Source organism: Taudactylus pleione, unplaced genomic scaffold (assembly GCF_031769625.1).
Source record: "Taudactylus pleione unplaced genomic scaffold, aTauple2 ptg000903l, whole genome shotgun sequence".
Taxonomy (NCBI): Eukaryota; Metazoa; Chordata; class Amphibia; order Anura; family Myobatrachidae; genus Taudactylus; species Taudactylus pleione.
The window spans coordinates 1,202,024-1,224,879 of NW_028285304.1; the positions used below are offsets into that span (position 1 = coordinate 1,202,024).

The following is a 22,856-nucleotide window of genomic DNA, read 5'->3' on the forward strand; positions in this document are numbered from 1 at the left end:
TAGAAGCTAATTGGTTGCTATGGGAAACTTCACTTACAAGGTTTGATGCATCTCCCCCCATGTGTTTTGTGTGTGGCTTGCCATTTAGTAAGTTGTGATGACAGGCGTTGTTTTGGAGGTGACAGACACAAAAGGAACAAGGATGGTGATATCAATGAATTAGAGACTGCAGGATGAAGCTTCCTGTGATTTGTGTCACTGTGCACTTCCTCCTGCAGCCAGTGACCGTATCATGGAGCATAGAGGACCTGGACTGTGCCTGTCTACGGTGCTAGGCATGTACATTACTCATTGTGAGGATATGGGGTCCGCAGATCACCCAGACATGGTAGAGTATGAAACACTTGAAAGGGAGGGATGAGTCCCAGATGAATAAGGTGGCTCAACGTTTCAAATAATCCACTGCAATGAGTTCCACAGCAATCAGCTTAGCCTCAGAACAGCAATTCTGCCTTGTACACTGAACTACTCCTCCTTATACCCCCAGAATAGTCTCAGGCTGCAGGGATGTGTTTGGCTTTCTTCTGTGTCATGGGATACTAAGGCATAGGAATACAATACACATTTCCTAATTAAGGTGATTAAGTCAGACACAGAGAGCCACCCTGTCTGGTTAGATGCAGAACAGAGAGGGGGATACTACACCGAGCTTGGGGCCTGATTCAGAGCCGGACGCAATTAGCGCTCGCTCGTCCAGAAAATAGGGTTGGCTATTCAAATGAACCGTTCGCTCTTTGCGGTCTGTTCACGCCTCTAGGTCTGAACGAGCGAACAAAACTTGCGGTCGTTTTTGGATAACTACGCCCCCTGGCCGCTCGCATCCTACGTCATGTCCGCTATTTATTAGATTAATCGAGTACATCGACCAGGGTATGAACTGCTCGCTATTCTTGTGGTTGGTTTTTGCTACCACAATTTTGCGAGCAGTTCTGGCTATTAAATAACCCAGTGACGTGGTCAATGACGCTACTGTATTAATTATGCACACCCATAAAATGCCCGTTTTGACCTTTAAGCACGCCTGCGTTCGGATCTCCACTCCCCGTTTTCAAGCACATTCTCCTGTTTCCACCCACATACGCCTCTTTCTGTCACTCAAATTATCAGGCATTCGCTATTTTGCGAGCACATGAATTTCGACCGCACTGACTGGTTCGCGCATGCGTATAACGATCCGTACGCATGCGCAGTTGGGCAAACATCGCTCGGAGCGAATGAGCGGCCGCTTACGAGCGGCTCTGAATCAGACCCTTGATCTCCTGTGGTTTAGGCAGTGCAGTAACTATAAATGTTCCTCCCTTCTGCCAAAAAATGTTGGCTCCCAGTGCGAGCAGTTACAAATGCGCCCCCACCCCCTATAGACAGTTTTTACATTTGTCATATTTCCACCTTATAATAATGCCCCTTACACATTATGCCACACATCGTGATGCCCCTCTCACAGTATGCCACACATTGTAATGCACCTTACACATTATGCCGCACATTGTAATGCCCCTTACACATTATGCCACACATCGTAATGCCGTTAGACATTATGGCACACAACATAATGCCACATACCATCATGCCCATTACACATTCTACACACCTTAATGTCCCTGACACATTATGCCACACACTGTAATGCCCCTTACACATTATGCCACACACTGTAATGCCTATTACTCATTATGCCACACACTGTAATGCCGCTTACACATTATGCCACACACTGTAATGCCTATTACACATCATGCCACAGATTGTAATGCCCATTACACATTCCACACACCGTAATGCCCCTGACACATTATGGCACACACTGTAATGCCTATTACACATTATGCCACACACTGTAATACCACTTCCACATTATGCTACCCACTGTAATGCCTATTACACATCATGCCACACATTGTAATGCCCCTTACACATTATGCCACACATTGTAATGCCCCTTACACATTATGCCACACACTGTAATGCCTATTACACATTATGCCACACATTGTAATGCCCCTTACACATTATGCCACACATTGTAATGCCCCTCACACATTATGCCGCACATCGTAATGCCCCTTACACATTCTGCCACACAGCATAGTGCCACACACCATAATGCCCATTACATATTCCACACACCGTAATGCCCCTGACACATTATGCCACACACTGTAATGCTCCTTACACATTATGCCACACTGTAATGCATATTACACATCATGCCGCACACCATAATGCCCGTTACACATTATGCTACATACAGATATGCCCTTGACACCATTTTATGCCCCACAGTAATACCGTGTATCCACTAGCAGATAACGGAACAACAGTACGATTACAACATTGTAATCGTACAGTCGTTCCTCATGCACTGTGTGCCTACACTGAACGATATGTCGTTCAGTGCAGGCACCCTACCTCATCCCCGAACATGGCCAATCTGTCATTACCGGTAGATTGACCGGCATATTCAGGTGATGATTGATGTCGGAAACGACCAGCGTGAGTGTGCATCGCTGGTCGTTTCCGACATTATAGTGCACGATTAATGAGCGATTGAATGATTACGATGCTCGTTGTCAGGGGTTTTGTGCTCTGAGTTCCATGCTTGTTGCCAGGGGGTTCATGCTATGGGTTTCCATGCTCGTTGTCAGGGGTTCCATGCTTGTTGCCAGGGGTTTCATGCTTGTTGCCAGGGGTTTCATGTTCATTGTCAGGGGTTTTACGGCAGAATATGCACACTAGTGAACTTCTAAATGCAGAATCAGTGCCGGCGCCTGACCCGTTCTGCGCATGTGCAGTACAGGTATGCGATTCCACACGCAGACTGGCAGCAGACTGTCATTAATTGACAGTCTGCTGCCGTTTGTGGGCGGGTGGGCTGCGGCAACTGCTTCCGTTTCCCGAAACTAAGGCGTATAGCCACTGTTGGGGAGGAGGGAAGATGCCAGGATCTCCGTCGGTTGATGGAGGTTTTCTGGCCTCTTCCTGTCGACTGCAACGACCTGCTGCGTGACCCCATGGGTCACTTAGCCGACCGATGTTCCCACAGATTATTCGATGCGGCGCTGTCTAACGCGGCTCGGATAACTGATGCATGTGGGAGGCGTGATGTCTCCTGCTGGATTACCATAATTGCAAGGACGGAATTGCAAAGCTGTTTGCGTGCAGCTTTGCAATTCCGTCCTGTGCTAAATCAGGTCCTATGTGCGCTCCCACTGCGTCATCCGTCGCATCTTCAGATATGCCGTATATGCTGCTCAATCTGAAGATATCGTCAATGATTTTCCGCAAATCACGCAGTGTGTATGCACTACTATCCGATCGGGCGATATGTATCATTAACGACCGAACAATGGGCATGATTAGGATCCGTGCGCGAGCCCCGGAGCGAGTGAGAACTTCACTCGCTCGGGGCTCGCAGCAAAACGGGGTGGCTGTCGATGTTGATCGACAGCTCGCCCCGTTTTGTAGGCGGGTTGGGGGGGGTGGCTGCAGAGATGGAGGCGTTCCCGAAGGAACGCCTGCCGTTTGTGGACGGCCCTACTGACATCACATTATTATTAGACACATTATTATTATTATTATATATTAGAGCAGGAAGTTCACTGGGGCTTGCGGTGGATGAGACCCTACCACAAGGGTCTCGTCGCAAGCCTGATGATGGTCGCGATAATCACGACCATCTCCAGCTATGCAAGCGGCCTGGAGGCCGATTTTTTTTTTTTTAATACGCCCTTATTCAGAGCGAGCGCTCGCAAATAGCGAGCGCCTCTGAATCAGTACCAATGCACGATATGTTAGATTGCATAGCGAGTATGCACTATATCATTTGCGCAGCGTCTAATGTGTACCCAGCGTTACTCCTTTGGCATAAGTTAACAATAGGAAGTATTAGGGCTAACACGAATACCTCACCTACAGTGTAACAGATAACATAACACAATCTCATATGTTACAATTATATTAGGGCTGACATTCATACAATATGAGCAGAGATGTGCTGCTGTGGAGACTGAAAAAACACATACTGACCTTAGATAGCTATAATGTGAGCTAGGGCAGGTGCTCTTGGGGGACATGAGGATAATAAGTACATGTTCAACTGATTTTGGCACACTCATACATTTAATACATAATTATTATTTTTTTTTTAAAGTTTTTATTGTCAACACTCAAAAGTGATATAATTGTAGCCCAAAGCAGTATATCTGGAAAGATCAGAGGGTATTACATAGTGTGAGGTTTATGCACATTATAATATAGCCTAAAAACATATGTATAACACGTTATAATGATGGCTAAGTGTGGCAGTAAGAGAGCACGGTACAGTTGCGTTGGTCGTGTTTTTACCTACGCAATATAATGAGTGTGAGATATTGCATGTAGGGAAGTCTATTAAAGAGAAGTCAGCACTAGGGGAATTGCCCAGTGTTTCCCGAAAACATCTAAATAGTCTATAGTCTCTCTGGTTAATCATGCCGGTATCATTTATTTAATTAGCTCCGTACGTGCGACATCCCGTGTGATACTTTATTTTAAAATCTAAGCAAAATTTCTGACTTTTTTGCGGCAGGACAGGTTTTACGTTGGTCTTCAGTATTCATCGTGGAATGGATACTCAGGGTGGTTAACCCATCTGAAAGAAAACGTAAGTGCTTTGTATTAATCTTCCTAGCAGCTAGGGCGCTTGGTTTGGCTGCTTCGCTGACCAACATACCCCAGACATATATATGTGTATATATTAGCAAACAGGAGGGGGGCGATATGACTTGTTGACATTCAGAAGACCGATATCCAGGATGTCGACACCAAAATGTCGGCAGGTTCTGAGTGTCAACAGTTAAAAGGTCGTTAGGTCGACATGCTTACACTGTCGACCTGTTTAGAATGTCGACATTTAACATATGTTATTTTAGCTTAAAACTAACCCCTAAGCCTAACCTTAAAAATCAACAAAAAATCTATAGGTCAACATGGTGGCACGGCGTACTAATTTCCTAATGGTACGCTGTACGGGCCTGTACAACCTTACTTTTACCACGGGATCCATTCCAAATATCCTTGGATACTCATTGGCAGGGCCGTAGCTAGGGTAGTGCGGCCGGTGCCATCGCACAGGGCACCACAGGTCAGGGGGCGCTGGTTGGGCCTGTCCAATTTCTGTTTATTATCATTCTTGCTTGTAGCTTCCTCTTATTTCATCCCCAGCATCTCCTGGCCTCCCCTATCTCTTCCCTGGCCCTTCCCCATGAAGCCATGGCCCTTTTTTGGGTGCATTATGTCCCTTTGCTCTTTCTGGCACAGGGCACCAAAAAGTCTAGTTACGGCTCTGCTCACTGGCCATCAGCCCGCGGGGTGTATCAGTATAATCTTTCCAGGACAACTTCTTGATAAATTGCTGTCTCATCAGAGTCTTAATATCTGGGTTTCGGTTGCTATATCTCCCCCTTATGCCGGGTACACATTAGACCAGAGGTTCCCAAATGCGGTCCTCAAGGTTCCCCAACGGTTCAGGTGTTAGAGATATCCATGGTTGAGTACAGGTGACTTAATTAGTACCTCAGTCAATTTGATTTAACCACCTTTGCTCAACCATGGATAGCTCTAAAACGTGATCTGTTGGGGTGCCTCGAGGACCGCGTTTGGGAACCTCTGCACTAGACGATATGTCGTCCGATCTGGCCGGATGGGACGACCTATCAGGCACATCGACTAGTGTGTACCCTCTGTCACGGACGATGCAGGTCCGAAGGGCGACATTGTCAGCATGGCCAATCTGCCAAATGCAGAAAGGCCCCCAGTGCCGCGAGGTCGCTCCCGACATCGGCAAGTGTGTATGCACTTGCTGACGCCAGGACCCCTGCCGGATCCCGTCACACGATAGGTCGCCTTCAGTGCGTTAATGTTATATCACACCCTGTGATATAACACTGTGTAACGTGCATGACCCACTCATTTTACTCACTGCTTGGCCCCAACATAACGATAATTTCTATTGAGGGCTTCCAGTTCTTTCAGATCTTCTGGTGATAGGTGAAAGTCGAACACCTGCAACAAAATACAAAATAGACAGATTAGATAGAATGAGACAACCTGCGTCGTCGTTAGAACATAATAAACATGTTACAAACACTCTGCTGCAATTTATACAGGAAATACTAGAAAAAAACAATTCCTCTCTATCCTTGGTAAGAAGTTGATCGTGATATAGTAAAGAGAGTGTTACGGGAATAATCGTTCAGTGTTATTTCCGGCTTTGAAGACTAGACCATCAGGAGAGGAGCACATTAAATATTTCTCTAATAGGGGCCTATTTATTAAACAGCAGTAACGGCAAAAAGTGACGTTTTGACAGGATTGTGGCAAAATGAAATAACTGTGCTATTTTTTTATTACCAGTTATTTATATAACGCACACATATTCCGCAGCGCTTTACAGAGAGTGCTATAATTCCGGAGAGGTCACCGATATCTCAGACACGGACTTTGGGGACAGCGAAATGGGGCTACAGTATATAACAAGCTTTTAAAAGCAGATGGCGTTATCCAGCTTTCCCCATGAGGAAAGCCAAGCTGGAGAGGGACCTTCTGATCCTACCTGGCAGGCTGGACGCTGCTCCCCTCCCTCGTCTCCCTAATGTTTCTATGTGTGACTTGATAAATGAGGAGGCTGAGTTGGTGCAGGGAGGGTGTAATGGGATGAGTGAGAGATACTGCACATTGGGAGACAGTGAGAGGAGTTTAGAGGGGGTTATAGCAGTAGGGTTGTTCCTGGAGATGTTGAAGTCCACTAGAAGAAGAGTTGGTAGGTCAGCGGAAAGGGAGGGAGAGAGCCTGGGGGCTTAGGTAACTGGGCCTAGGAGGCTATAAAAGACGGCACAGAGAGAAGAGACTTATTGTATGGCCTAATCTAGGTAGCTCTACTGATACTGGTCATCTATACTGGTAAGAAAGGGTCTAGGGAAGAAACACTGGGGAAAGATAAGTGCAATCTGCATATATTATTGGACACGTACAGTAGTGTAGTAATGGGGGTATGCAGCTATCCCCGAGGTGTCATCAATGTGTGTTATGATGGTGACAGATATTTAGGTGCAGGGGTGTTCAGGGGTGTCAAGAGCCGCAATGGGCCCGGGTAAAGGGGGCAGGGCCTAATCGCAGGAGGCGTGGCCACGCCCCCTTAGGTTTATTTATTTTTTCATTTTGCAGCGTCGCTGTGCGCTGGGAAGGGTGCACGTAATGTCGATGCCGCACGCAAGGGGAGGGGACATTGACATTAAGTCTGCGCATGTGTTTCCCGATGGTTACTGCCGAGAGACGAAGAATGAATTTGGACGAGGAGAGAGAGGCAATTTCGTTGGGCGTTTCTAGGACGGTAACAGGAGGGGTGGTTAGCCAGACATGGGCATGTTGTGTGCGTGTCACAGTCAGCGTCTGCGCCTTTTGCCGCAGTTGCACTGATACCGGCGGCCATGTTCGAATAATCTGCGCCTCCAAAAGGGAAGGTGCAATGTCTGATAGTGCGAGTAATGGTGCGAGCGTTGGCGTGCGCTGCTGATTGGTTGCTTGGCAGCTTCCAGGAGGACAAAAATTTTTTTATTGGTTACATTTTTCAAATAACAATATAGATTGTGCAGGTATCAGTCACCTGAGCTTTGCTTTGCACAGTAATATAATATAAACCTTCTCCAATGTGGTAGCATTTGTTTGTTTTTTTCCCACCGTATTAGATACCTGAACATTTTCTTTGATCCTCATGGGGTTGAAGCTCTTTGCCAGGACAACAACACCGAGCTGGAGGAAATATCTTAGGGCCACCTGAGCAGGAGACCTATTGTATTTCCTGGCGACAGCGACCAATACGTCATCTTCAAGGACAACCGGCGAATTTTGGTCAATCCTACGAAAATGAACAGTCATGGTGTAAGAAAGGAGAGAGATCGTCTTCTGCACTAGGAGATTCTTAATAGTTAATGTATTGAAATTAACCCCTATGTATTATGATTAGATTGGGTCAATTATTTGTTCAAAAATAGGGGGGGGGGTGCTACCACGGACAATAGAGGAATTGTTTAAAGTGTACAAATAGAAACAGTCTGCAAAGGGTGCACTGATCAAGGAAATATTACTTTATTAAATACTGTGTCATTGTTCTGGTATCCCGGGTGTCAGTGTGTCATTGTTCTGGTATCCCGGGTGTCAGTGTGTCATTGTTCTGGTATCCCGGGTGTCAGTGTGTCATTGTTCTGGTATCCCGGGTGTCAGTGCGTCATTGTTCTGGTATCCCGGTTGTCAGTGTGTCGTTGTTCTGGTATTCCGGGTGTCAGTGTGTCGTTGTTCTGGCATCCCGGGTGTCAGTGTGTCGTTGTTCTGGTATCCCGGGTGTCAGTGTGTCGTTGTTCTGGTATCCCGGGTGTCAGTGTGTCCTTGTTCTGGTATCCCGGTTGTCAGTGTGTCGTTGTTCTGGTATCCCGGGTGTCAGTGTGTCCTTGTTCTGGTATCCCTGGTGTCAGTGTGTCTTTGTTCTGGTATCCCGGGTGTCAATGTGTCATTGTTCTGGTATCCCGGGTGTCAATGTGTCATTGTTCTGGTATCCCGGGTGTCAGTGTGTCGTTGTTCTGGTATCCCGGGTGTCAGTGAGTCATTGTTCTGGTATCCCGGGTGTCAGTGTGTCGTTGTTCTGGTATCCCGGATGTCAGTGTGTCATTGTTCTGGTATCCCGGATGTCAGTGCGTCATTGTTCTGGTATCCCGGGTGTTAGTGTGTCATTGTTCTGGTATCCCGGGTGTCAGTGTGTCATTGTTCTGGTATCCCGGGTGTCAGTGAGTCATTGTTCTGGTATCGCGGGTGTCAGTGTGTCATTGTTCTGGTATCCCGGGTGTCAGTGAGTCATTGTTCTGGTATCGCGGGTGTCAATGAGACATTCTTTTGGGATCCCGATATACAAGTGTTCTGGTATCCTGGGTGTCAGTGTTCTATTGTTCTGGTATACTGATATACAAGTGTTCTGGTATCCTGGGTGTCAGTGTTCTATTGTTCTGAGATCCCAATATACAAGTGTTCTGGTATCCTGATGTACAAGTGTCACATATCAAATGAATCAGCATAGTCTCATGGTGCATCCTAGTCGCATTGTATTGCAAACAAAAGACGCCCAACGCTAGCAGAGTTGCATGGGACCTGGCGGCTCACTCACGCAAGGCATATCGCGCTGAGTAGCATATTGGAGGCTAGATGAGAAAGGACACAGCTGTACATTTTTATAACAATAATAGATCACCAATTGTAAACAATAAATAATGGATTTATTGTGAAGTTATCCATTACCATTTCTCATCCCTGCTGGACCCCAGTACGCTATATCCGACCAGGACGATACCGTGAGATCTGCAATACTCCAGCAGTTTTCGCTGACTCAGATAAATATGACATTCCACCTGTAGGGGGCAGAAGTTACCGGATAAATCCAGACCCTGAAAGAACAAGCAAATCTATCACAGGCAGCAACTGGCTCAGGAATGTTACTGTGTTACTGAAAGACAAGCAAAGAGTTGCACCAGTATTTGTAGCTAATATTACAGCAGTGGTTCTCAAACTCGGTCCTTAGGACCCCAAACAGTTCATGTTTTCCAGGTCACCCAGCAGGTACACAGGTGTAGTCGTTACTCCCTGACACATTTTAAAGATCTACAGGTGGGGTTATTTATATAATTTGTGATTCTGAGAGGATAGCTAGAAAACATGAACTGTTTGGGGCCTTGGGGATCAAGTTTGAGAACCTATGTATTAGAGATTAGCATTTGACAGTCAGATGATGGGCACTCCTATGCAGGTGCAGTATACAGAGCAGGACGTATCTATAATGGGTGCATGGTGTGCGGGGCACACGGGCCCCTGGGTCCAGGGGGGAACCGCACCACACACCCTGCACCCATAGTATTACTTACCTCTCTGGAGTCCCACGTCGGTGTGGGGGTCCGGGCGTTGCAAAAACAACGGAAAAATGCCCGCCACGGCCATTTTCCCGTCGTTTGCGCATGCACAGTACTGGGAAAATGGCCGACGCAGCCATTTTCCCGGTAACCAGTGCATACTCTATAGACTCTGGGCGTAATCTAGTGCCCAGAGTCTACAACTCCGGCGCTGACCGCGCACAGCTCAGTGCGCGGCCGGCCGCCGGACGGAGGGGAGGGGCCCGTGTCGGAGACTGCACATGGGCCCCCTCCTCTCTAGAAACGCCCCTGATACAGAGAACATGCAGGCACAATTTAAGCACACGCCCCTTTGAGATGGGTCTTATTTTGGGTTCCAAGTATCCTACCAAAGGTAAACTCTGCACCTACATCACCACAGGGGCAGTTTTTTTAGTTGATAATGATGATTAATGTATACGGACGGTATTGGGTTGGCTGCACTTCGTTTCAAGTCACTCATTAGAAAATCACATAACAAAAAATATGACCTAGAAATTAGAAATGCTCTATAACAAGTCATTAACCAATACGGGAAATGTTCTCTTCATGTGATGTAAAATGTCTGTTCTGGTGGGAACATGCGATGACTGGTTCTCTATAGGGGGCACGGGCCGGTGTTATATAAATCTGGCTGTTCTGTGCTGAATGCAGAATCACCACAATAAAGCTCTGGGTTCTGCACCCAAGTGAAGACATTAGATTTTGTTTTTGCTGTATAAAATATTAAAATAAGTTTCAAGGCAGCCTGAATTTGCATTTTGGGCCATGTTTCAGGCTCGGCTGGAAACTTAACGGCCTTTGGAACATGCAAAATTACATACGCTTATACGTACTGCCAGAGTCGTAACTACTGCCCTGTGCCAGAGAGAGCATTGGCCCCATTTTTAAATAGGGACATAAGATAGTGCACCTTAAAAAGGGCCATGGCCTCATGGGGAAGGGCCAGAGAAGATATGGGGAGGCCAGGAGATGCTGGGAATAACAGAAGAGAAAGCTACAAGTGATAATGGTAATAAACAGGAAAACTGACAGGACCATACAGCGCCCCCTGCCCTGCGGTGCCCTGTGCCATGGCACTGGTCGCACTACCCTAGTTACGGCCCTGCGTACTGCAGTGTTACCCAAACGCGGTCCTCGAGGCACTCTAACTGTCCAGGTTTTAAGGATATCCAGGCTTGATTGCAAGAAACTTAATTAATACTTAATTTATTTTGAGAAAACTATCTGTGCTCAAGTATAGCTATCCTTTCCTTAATAGCCGAACAGTTAGGGTGCTTTGTAAGCTGAGTTTGGGGATCACTGCAATACTATATGAACACCCAAAAAAATTGTACGCACATGTCTGTACGCAGATTTGGTTGCAACTTCCACGTGCGTTTTGCTTGGAGAGGTGGAAATGGGGAACGGTGGTGAAGCGTTGGTCGAACAGAATGAAACCGTGTTCACGCAATTGCGACTGAAGTAGACCTGGACAGATTCGCACATACACCTGACAGGAGTCAAATCCTTACCGCGTACCAAACAGCTGATGCAACAAGTGTGGATGATGCTGATGATATCTAGCTGCCTCTGATTGGCTGATTGCACTTGACCCCTCCCTCCTGCTACCTGATTGATAAGCGTGGCTGTTATATAAAGTTGCAGCCATCTATTTGCATTACTTAATTCATATTTTCATTTGGACTGTGGCAGGAAGGAAGATTCACATCTGATTTTTAAACTGGAAAACAACTGCGAGTAGTATATAATATTATATAATGTAATTTCATTTGTATTTTATATTAGTGTGTGTAGTTAGTGACATTTTATATGGAAAACCTGTCTTTGGTATTTATTAATAAGACTGTTCATACCCTCTTGCAATACAGTATATGACACATCACTGCAGTATTGCATTGTGTACAAATACAGTAATGTCACTTATGTATTTACTACTAAGATTGTGAAGCCACATGTCTAAGCGATCCCTACACTTTCCCTTTTCCATGTGCGGGGATGTTCTTGCTCACGTTCTGGGAATAAATGCGCCCCAAATGCACGCAAGCCCCTGAAAGTGCTCAAAGTAACAAAATAATTCATTTTACCTGGTTACAGACCGGCTTGTACTTCAGTCCTGATTTGTTGAGAATCAGCTCTAGTTGTCTGCGATTAAAGTTGGAGACTCCGATAGACCTCACCAGCCCAGCATCCTGACACCTCTCCATAGCCTGAAAAGGCAAAAGAACTTAGGATATATGGACAGAACTATTTAAATTTGTTTCTCCTCCATCCGATGTTTAACAGATAATAGTGGAGATAATAATTACTTAGTACAAAAACTACTGACCTATTACCGGGTTATTCTACTGTACAGTTCATGTGTATATTATTGGCAGATGCCTACAAGTTGGTAGGTGTATAGTGTGTATGAACAAGGAGGGTAGTCCACACGTTGATTCCAAACCAGAGTAGGTTTTATTGAAGATAACAGGATACAGGTGATAGAAGATAAACAGCAGTCTGTATGATAAGGTATCAATTCCTCTTGAGCTAAGTAACGTACAGTCGTACAGCACTGTGACGCTCCATAGCACAATATGCATGTTTATGTCACTCACCTCCCAAGTGTCCCGTAAATCTGTATTGTGAAAAATGAGTTGACCGTTTTCATCCGTAGGGAATGGACAATCTCCAGGCTACAAAACACAGTCACAATGGGTAGATAAATAGTAGAAGTTACATGGGGCACCCCAAAATCTTCAGAGATGGAACTGAAGCTATAGGGCCTGATTCCGAGTCGCACCCAATGCCGAGATTCATGTCGTTGAGTGATTATTTGCAACAGCGCATGTGCGAAAAAATTATAAAATGTCCTACGGCGCATATCCTAACCCAGAGTGTACTTTCAAAGGTGCCGCTGTAATCGGGACAGACGGTACCAGATAGTGTGGTAGAAAAGTGATGGCCGTTGACTAAGAGGTGGTTAGAAATGCACGTTAAAAATAGTCTATTCAGCGTGGGTGTAATGGGAGTGTCACAAGTACATCAGTGTAAGCGGTTATGTTCACAGAACATTCTTATACTTACCTTTGTGGAGTCCGGAATCGACCATTTCCGCAGACTGAAATCACTGGGAAAATGGTGCAGCGACCATTTTCCCGGTGATTTGCGCATTGGCGCACTAGAGATGTCTTCAGGAACATAGCACGGGCGCCATGTTTCTGGAGACCTGTGCATTTGCATATAGTCACAGATGGGGCGACCGCCAATAGACGCTGCTGCGTGCGACTAAGCATCAGGCCCATAATGTGGAGTGTGGTAGACTGTGTGCAGAACCAGGACCAATAGACAAACCAGCCTAAATTTGCATATGCACCCATACTACTGTGTGTAACAGAACTGAGGGAAATATAAAACTATATATGCAAAATGTTCCCCTGTAAACACTATTTAAGTAGGGGTGGACTGCAGCATATCCCTCTGTTATCTGCAGCCTTCCCTCCATTTCCGACCGCAGAGCAGCTCTCGTTGGATTCTATAGTGGCTGCTATGCTGTCGGATTTACCAATATGAAGATGGCATTAGCCAATAGTCGCCTATAGGCTACTTTTTTGCAAAATTTACCAGAGAGGGATCTTCTGTATTCCTATCTGCACACGGGCCCCTGGGTCCAGGAGGGCCCACACACCGCACACCCTGCACCCATTTAAAATATACTTAACTCTCCATCGGCCCAACACTGGCTGCAGACACTACAGAAATCACTGGGAAAATGGCCACCGTGGTCATTTTCCCATGATTCGCTCATGTGCAGTAGAGATGTCCAGGGAACGCAGCGCGGGCGCCATGTTCCAGGAGACCTGTCCATGCGCAGTAGACTCTGGCACATTGCGGGCCCCTTAAAGCGCCTCTGAACGGTAGTGCAGGGTGTTACACTCGCTATTGGCCCCAAAGTTTTACTTATAACTTTTAAAGTAAATAACGTAAGTTAGTGAAATGTGACACAGACATATTGTACCTTGGTCTATGAGAAACATGAGGAAGTCATAGCAAGTGTAGAAAGTTTTCGCCATTAGCATCCAGGCAAGTGAGAACGCGTCACTCCATGTTATGGGAGGTTTTTAACCAACATATTGGGAGTCACAGTCTCAATATCCCACTGAACGATTTCTCTCAGTGCCTTGACATCCCCCATAGGAAGATAAACGCATTGTTTAGCTGTGTACCGGTTCATATCGGCACGTAACACACAAACACAATGAGTGTGGATGCCACAGTACACAACACCACTGTCAGAAGCAGAAATACCTACAGACTAGCAGTGGCGGCTCCAGAGGTGGGGCTGCAGCAAAGTGCAAAATTCAAATAGGGGAACCACACCAACTGCCACCCTCACTGGCATCACACCAACTGCCACCCTCACTGGCTGTTGATGTGGCTCCCCTACGTGAATTTTCGGCTGCGCTGCTGGCAAGGAACAGTTGGCCTTCACTGCGCTCATGCGTGAACAGCTTGTCTGGATGCTAATGGCGAACACCTTTAACACTTAGGCCCGTATTCAATTTGAAGCGAAAAGCCGTTTTTGCGTGTCTTTGGCGAAAACTTTTCGCCGATGACGTCATTTTCGCCTGTTTTGGTTTTACTCCGTATTCAATTTGAAAGACTTAGTCAATGCAATGTAATAAGTGAAAAAGTATCGCCTATGAATAGGAGGCGGAAAAAAGTGCAGAATTGGGGTTTTGGGGTGCAACATTGCGGGAACACCTGTGCAGCCTTCAGACAGTCCCCCAAAGGTAAACTGTGTCAAAATTAAAAAAAAAACACTTAAGGACACCCCAAAAAATCACTTTGAATTTGGGGGCGAAAAAAAAAACAGTTGGGGGACAAAGATAAAAACTAGCGAACTTGACTCTGGGGGGGTCCCCAAGTATGCCCCAAGTGTTTTTTTCAACTTAACTTTAGCAACTTTAAAATATGCTGACCCCCATTTTCAAGTACCCCAAATTTGCTGGGATAAGTTATTTTCTGCAAAAAAATTCTGCATCACGTATAGAAAAACGCTATTTAGCAGCTATTGAGCCCGTTTAAAAACAACAAATACCTTCATCAAGCCAAATTGGGGGGTACCATAGCTAACCCCCATGTCAGAGCATCTTTTGGAGGGGTGTCAGGATGATTTCCCCAAATCTGACAGTACTTTCCACTTGTTTAAGTTTCGCCGGGTCCTGTTTTCGCCTACTTTCAAATTAAATATGGGGATACGCGGGAATGTGCGCGATACATTTCTCCCTGCAAAACAAGCGAAGTAGGCGAAAAAACCGGGAGGCGAAAAAGTATCGCGGCTTGGCTCAAATTGAATACAGTTCTTACTATGACTTCCCTCATGTTTCTCATAGACCGAGGAATATCTGTGTCACATTTCACGAAATTATGTAAATTACTATAAAAGTTATAAGAAAGACTTTGGGGCCAATAGCGAGTGAAACACCCTGTATGATGAGTTGGGGGCCACATTTTCATACAACATATACTGTACATATATAAATGGTGGTAATCTGCTTGGCGTGTGCTACAGGTGGTACCTTGAGCTCCATAGGCATGTGTATAAGGTACAGGTCCATGTAGTCCAGCTGTAGCGTTTGCAGTGACTTTTCCAGGGCCAGTCGGACGTGCTCTGGGGAGTGGTATGTGCTCCACAGCTGCAGTAATAGGAAAGGAGACTGTCAGTAAGCAATGTCTTATATGCATGTGTGATGAAATATTGATTTATCATAGAATGCATTGATAGTATACAATAAGCGGTTATACCTCCCAGTATCCTGTGGCTGGGAATTAGGACACAACCACTCCGAAAAGGGACGTGAATGCGTCCTATTAGGGGAATCGGTCTGTAATGCCGGCTGTCGAGATGCCTCCTGTCAAAATACCGACAGTGGCATCACGATGGTTGGTATGTCGCCAGGAGTCGGGTAAGTATACTTACCATCCTCCCTTCTCACCCTAACCCTCCCTTCTTGTAGCCTAACCCTAACCCTCCCCACCATGCACCCTAGCCATCCCCGTTAGTGCCAAAACCTAAGTCTCCCCCCTTCATGCCTAAACCTAACCCTCCCCCCCTAGCGCCTAAACCTAACCCTCCCCCCCTAGCGCCTAACCCTAACCCCCCCCCTAAAACCTAAACCTAACTCCCCCCGCGGCGATCAGCTAAGGGCACCCCGGACTTACCTCGTTCGGGCTGGCGTCCGTCTGGATTCCAGCATCAGAATTAAAATAGGTGTTGGTATTTTGGCGCCCATCTTAAGTCCCATGTCAGACTTTCAGCGTCGGAATTCAGACCGGTGGCATGCCATCCACCATGCTGATAACTACATCCCCTATTAGGAGCATGGTCACATCAAGTTGTGGACGTACCACGGGAATATGTGTTTGTATGTAAATATAGTTTATATGGTAAATGTCATTTTTACATTTATTAATAATTACTGACCACTGGGCCTGATTCAGACCCGCTCGCGAGCGCTGAGCGCTCACAAGCGGGTCAATGTTGGGCCAATGCGCATGCGCACGACGGACCCGGCTCCGTCGTGCGCATGCGCAAGACCCGGATAGCGATGGGCACTCCGTCGCTATGGGTCTCCCTACAAAGGGGGCGTGCTGTCGCCCCTTTGGTGGGCGTGCCGGGGGCGTGGCTGCCCGGACGGAGGCGTTCCCATGGGAACGCCTACCGTCTGGGGCCGGCTCCACTGACATCACAAGTGATGTCAGTGGGAGTGCTTTCGGCTCTGATAGAGCTGAAAGCACTCTGGGGCTTGCGGCAATGAAACCCTACCGCAAGGGTCTCGTCGCAAGCCCGATGGTCGCGATGGTCTTGACCATCGCGACCATCATCATGGACGCTCGCATAAGCTGTGGGTGGGCGCTCGCATAAGCGGTGGGTGGTAACCCACAGCTATGCGAGTGGCCAAGAGGTCACAACATTAAAAAAAAAAAACGCCCTGATTCAGAGCGGGCGCTCGTTCAGAGCGTCCGGCTCTGAATCAGGCCCATTGTTCTCTCTGGTGCACATGACACTTTACATTACATATACTGTGTACAATAAGGGAAATGCCATTTTTTGCATTTACCGCTAACACTTACAGCTTGCAAATCTAGGTTTTCTCTGCACCACTAAGTCCAAGTATTCTTTGTCCAGGTTTTTATAGCTATTGCATCTTATACCTGCACAATATGGGTCAGGTGGGGCTACAGCGCAGTCCAAAATTCAAATAGGGGAGCCACACCAACTGCCATGCCACACAATGCCGTTGGGTGTGGTTCCCCTATTTGAATTTTGGAATGCGCTGCCGTCAACCCCTGGAGCCGCCACTGGTCAGGAATGAACAGAATATAACTCTCTGTCTACCTTCCCCGTGTAAAACAGCTCTTCCCTTCTCACTGTCCCGTCTGCAATTTTCTCCCAGATGGCTCGCCCAACTTCTGCCTCATTGCCATAGATATAGGCGCAGTCAATATGCCGATATCCAGCCTCAATGGCCACTTTGGTCGCTTCCTCTGCCAGACCCTTAGGAAACTGGACACACAGACAACAGTGTCAAACAAGAAGTACAGAAACATAGAGCAATCAGCAAATGCTGTTCCGTGACGCCACTAATATATATTTTTGGCAAAAGTGCCTGTGTTTACAGGAAAGACCACTGATTGGTGGGTCAAGGTTGCTACGTCTGATGGGAGGAGCAATGAGGATTCCCTGCTGAGTGTGGCCTAGGAACATGAAGAACCCACTTACACATCAACATGCAAAACCAATATTTATGTTGCAAGATGAAGTTATTTAGATGAGATCTGAGGGATGGAGAAGGTGTATTTAGGGGAGCGTGGCTGGCGTATTTATCAAAAGTGCTGGCTGTGGGCATGGCACATAGGCTTGTGACTGGATGCTTTGGAGCACAATTAGACTCTGATTGTTGTGTGACCACATTAAAGACCAGTAACCATGGATACGTTGGGATCAGACATTGATTGGGATTGGTAGTTAATTTGGACCATCCCAGCTGCAAATTTTCAACTATGTCTAGAGTAGGACATCGGAGTAACAGCTTGTATGGGAACAGTAATGGCGGCTGCAGATCCTGGCTCAGACCTGAAGTTGGGCATTTCTGAGCGGATTAGGCCAGGGTTTTGGCTGATCAGGGTGGTAGCCTATTTTGTCATGTGTAGATGACATGTGTAAGTGTTGGAAATTATGGGTGGGGGAATGTACCAGGGAGACAGGTAGGGCTGCCTCTACCAATTAAGTGCTACCATTGGGAGTGTGACAATGGGCTACAAAATCACAGACAGCAGGTACCACGCTCCCATTGCCAGGAGCAAGTGGGGGATTTGTTACTGCAGATGTGATGGAGGGGATGTGTTACTGCAGAGGTGATGGAGGGGATGTGTTACTGCAGAGGTGATGGGGGATGTGTTACTACAGAGCTGACAGGGAATGTGTTACTTCAGAGGTGATGGAGAGGATGCATTACTACAGAGGTGATAGGAGATGTGTTACTACAGGGGTGATGGGGGAAGTGTTACTACAGAGGTGATGGGGGGATGTGTTACTACAGATGTGATGGGGGATGTGTTACTACAGAGCTGATAGGGAATGTGTTACTACAGAGCTGATAGGGAATGTGTTACTACAGGGGTGATGGGGGATGTGTTACTACAGAGGTGATGGGGGGATGTGTTACTACAGAGGTGATGGGGGATGTGTTACTACAGAGGTGATGGGGGATGTGTTACTACAGAGGTGATGGAGGATGTGTTACTACAGAGGTGATGGGGGATGTGTTACTACAGAGGTGATGGGGGATGTGTTACTACAGAGGTGATGGGGGATGTGTTACCACAGAGGTGATGGGGATGTGTTACTACAGAGGTGACGGAGGGATGTGTTACTACAGAGGATGTGTTACTACAGAGGTGATGGGGGATGTGTTACTACAGAGGAGATGGGGGATGTGTTACTACAGAGGTGATGGGGATGTGTTACTACAGAGGTGATGGGGGAATGGGGGAATGTGTTACTACAGAGGTGATGGGTGATGTGTTACTACAGAGGTGATGGGGAATATGTTACTACAGAGGTGATGGAGGGATGTGTTACTACAGAGGTGATGGGGGGATGTGTTACTACAGATGTGATGGGGATGTATTACTACAGAGCTAATAGGGAATGTGTTACTACAGAGTTGATGGGGATGTGTTACTACAGAGGTGATGGAGGGATGTGTTACTACAGAGGTGATGGGAGGATGTGTTACTACAGAGGTGATGGGGGGATGTGTTACTACAGATGTGATGGGTGATGTGTTACTACAGAGGTGATGGGGGGATGTGTTACTACAGAGGTGAAGGGGGGATGTGTTACTACAGAGGTGAAGGGGGGATGTGTTACTACAGATGTGATGGGGATGTATTACTACAGAGCTAATAGGGAATGTGTTACTACAGAGGTGATGGGGATGTGTTACTACAGAGGTGATGGGGGATGTGTTACTACAGAGGTGATAGGGGGATGTGTTACTACAGATGTGATGGGGATGTATTACTACAGAGCTAATAGGGAATGTGTTACTACAGAGGTGATGGGGATGTGTTACTACAGAGGTGATGGGGGGATGTGTTACTACAGAGGTGATAGGGGGATATGTTACTACAGATGTGATGGGGATGTATTACTACAGAGCTAATAGGGAATGTGTTACTACAGATGTGATGGGGATGTGTTACTACAGAGGTGATGGAGGGATGTGCTACTATAGAGGTGATGGGGGGATGTGTTACTACAGATCTGATGGGGGATGTGTTACTACAGAGCTGATAGGGAATATGTTACTACAGAGGTGATGGAGGATGTGTTACTACAGAGGTGATGGGGATGTGATACTACAGAGGTGATTGAGGGATGTGTTACTACAGAGGTGATGGGGGATGTGTTACTACAGATGTGATGGGGGATGTGTTACTACAGAGGTGATAGGGAATGTGTTACTACATAGGTGATAGGGAATGTGTTACTACAGAGGTGATGGAGGATGTGTTACTACAGAGGTGATGGGGGATGTGTTACTACAGAGGTAATGGGGGATGTGTTACTACAGAGCTGATTGGGAATGTGTTACTACAGAGGTGATAGGGGATGTGTTACTACAGAGGTGATAGGGGATTTGTTACTACAGAGGTGATGGGTGATGTGTTACTACAGAGGTGATGGGGGAATGTGTTACTACAGAGGTGATGGGTGATGCGTTACTACAGAGGTGATGGAGGGATGTGTTACTACAGAGCTGATGGAGGATGTGTTAATACAGAGCTGATGGAGGATGTGTTACTACAGAGGTGATGGGGGATGTGTTACTACAGAGGTGATAGGGGATGTGTTACTACAGAGGTGATGGGTGATGTGTTACTACAGAGGTGATGGGGGATGTGTTACTACAGAGTTGATGGAGGATGTGTTACTACAGAGGAGATGGGGGATGTGTTACTACAGAGGTGATGGGAATGTGTTACTACAGAGGTGATGGGGGAATGTGTTACTACAGAGGAGATGGGGGGATATATTACCACAGAGGTAATGGAGAGAATTTGCTAATACATGATGGAGAATGTGTTATTCTATGATGTATACAGCTCGATATAAAAATTTACTAACAATTAATACACAGTCTAAAGTGAGGCATCTCGGGCAACTCAAGAATGGCCAACGACCAACAATGTTTTCAAAACATTGATGGTTTCCAGCTGATTAACTAGTCTTGGCATCGATGGCAGAGAACCAATGGTTTGCCACCATCGAAGGATGAATGGGAGCCGATTTGTGTTTTTTTTCCAGTAGCAGGACAGAGCTTAGCCCCTCTCATGGCGGCCACTAAGCCCTGTCTCCATTTTTTAATGGTCCGCCGTGCCCGCAGCAGAAGTGACCATCGAGGGGGTGCAAACCATGGATGATTCACCATTGATGTGTTTTTTTTTTACCATCGATGGTAATCACTGATGGGCCCATCAATGATAACCATCGATAGACACCCCACCGATGGCCATTCCCTACCATGCACCAGTTTATAAAAATTCACAAAACTTCATTTAATGCATAAAAAAACTCTCAATTTCAGCATCTGATCTTGAGTTTCATATTTTTTAAAATGTTTTGTGGCTTTTACAAAGGAAATCAGGCATGGGAAAATAACGGCAGGGATGATGCCCCTTTGAGTTACAGATTTCAACTTGGGAAAAGCAAATCTTAAAGTTTTGGTTGTAAAATTAATTTCAGACCTACCTTACTGTAAATATAGTGTCAGGTTTGATACAGAAATCGTTTAATTGATTGATAGATTTTGAATATGAATAATGTTAATACTTTCATATTCTTATTGCTACAGACCATCTCCCTTTATTAGTACAAGTTATTCCTATGGCTGCAGACCATCTCACCCTCCCCGTCTGATGATACAGCTCCCCGTGTATCTAAATACATACAGCCACTGATGCTATAAAAGTGCAGTAGACTGAAAGAGTAATAGATTATGATATATATTTACTAACTGTTATTTTGTAAAAACATGTCCTAGATTAAAATGAGTTTGTTTTTAAAAATGTGTAATACAAATATTTGTATAGACTACCCTGATATTTAATCATTGTAATTATCACTATGCACTCACGTGTTCTGGGGCATAGGTGCCAAAGCCGATGACTGGGATTTTCTGTCCATTATTCATGACGATGGAGGATTCTGCGCGGAGGTCCATGCTTAATCCTAACTTCACGGGTAATTTGGAGATATGTATGCTTCTGTAACATTGATGGCTTTTATAGAAGTAGGGAGGAAATTACTGATATTCCTATGAATATCATTCATTTCCTCCCCCTCAAAAAATGAAGAAGACACATTACATTGTGTCCAGTCCCGACTGGTCTAAGCAGGAGATGTGCTAAGCCTTGTCCAGAGAAAAAGTGAAGAGAGAGATAAAGTACCAACCAATCAGCTCCTAACTGTCACATTACAGGCTGAGGTCTATGTACTAAGGACAGAACAATGCCAGTCAGGGGTTACAATCCATGATATTTCTCACAAGCTTTGAATGTTTGAAACGTTTTTCCAGTGTTCTAAAAATGTTACTTTTTTTTTTTCCTCTTTTTATGTTTTAATTTATTTTTAATTTATTTAGTGAGAGGGAAAAGCCCAGCGCCGGCTCAGGCACACACATGCCGCAGAGACTGGTCAGCAAAGCAATAATTTAACTCTTTTTTGCCTGGGGTCAGTATCTGCGATGCAGCCGATTAGCGCTCAACCTCCCTGGAGACATTTTAGTGACCAATTGTAGTAAGAAATTATTTTTCTTGTTATAAATTGCGGAGATAAAATTCTCATACACATAACAATTCACCCTTGATATATTGGCCCATTGTTGATTCGATCAGGGGCGGATTCTGATTTGGAAGCAAGTCCATAGGCGGACGGATGCTGCGGGTATCCGCTGACTGCGTATACGCCATGATCAGCAATCGCTGACTGACCGTACTTACGGAGAGTGAAAGAGTGGACGGTTCCATCTGTCTATTGATGGGTTGCACTTTCCGAGAAGAGGGCGTTTCTGGGTTGTCACTGGGAGGCTACAATGCGATGGCATGAAACAGTTATATGGTCCATATATGGTGCGATAAAAAGACGTACAACATGTCATAAGATTTCCCTTGAAATTTTAGATACGATGGGCAAAATTTACTAAGCGGCGATTTGACGGCGGCTTCTATTCTATTCTAAACCCCGGTGGTTTGGTGGCGGTTTCTATTCTATCCTAAACCCAGGGGGTTTGGTGGCGGTTTCTATTCTATTCTGTAACCCCGGCGGTTTGGTGGCGG

General features: G+C 46.0%; 1 protein-coding gene across 5 annotated transcripts; it reads right to left on the minus strand.

The window, feature by feature from the left end:
• Window positions 1-195: 195 nt before the first annotated feature.
• On the minus strand, window positions 196-21,760 carry LOC148473966 (prostaglandin-E(2) 9-reductase-like). 5 transcript variants are annotated; one of them, XM_088459298.1, is made up of 10 exons: window positions 21,645-21,742; window positions 21,271-21,274; window positions 17,350-17,517; window positions 15,530-15,646; window positions 12,566-12,643; window positions 12,053-12,175; window positions 9,322-9,431; window positions 7,729-7,894; window positions 5,960-6,042; window positions 4,588-4,630 (listed from the first exon to the last, which is right to left on the minus strand). In XM_088459298.1, the coding sequence occupies exons 1-10, from the start codon at window positions 21,740-21,742 to the stop codon at window positions 4,588-4,590; spliced, it is 990 nt and encodes a 329-aa protein (XP_088315424.1). The 5 variants fall into 5 exon arrangements, with proteins under 5 accessions (XP_088315426.1, XP_088315424.1, XP_088315422.1 ...); XM_088459300.1 differs by lacking the exons at window positions 4,588-4,630; window positions 21,271-21,274 and adding an exon at window positions 196-259 and having other exon boundaries at window positions 21,656-21,760; XM_088459296.1 differs by lacking the exon at window positions 21,271-21,274 and having other exon boundaries at window positions 5,963-6,042; window positions 21,656-21,742.
• Window positions 21,761-22,856: the final 1,096 nt, after the last annotated feature.

Excerpts from the sequence above, each read along its gene's own strand:
- LOC148473966 (XM_088459300.1), bottom strand. The coding sequence starts at position 21,742 with ATGGACCTCCGCGCAGAATCCTCCATCGTCATGAATAATGGACAGAAA. Across the intron at positions 15,647-17,349 it reads AGCTGTTTTACACGGGGAAG|CTGTGGAGCACATACCACTC; the intron begins GTAGACAGAGAG and ends CTATTACTGCAG. Across the intron at positions 12,176-12,565 it reads ATTTACGGGACACTTGGGAG|GCTATGGAGAGGTGTCAGGA; the intron begins GTGAGTGACATA and ends TTGCCTTTTCAG.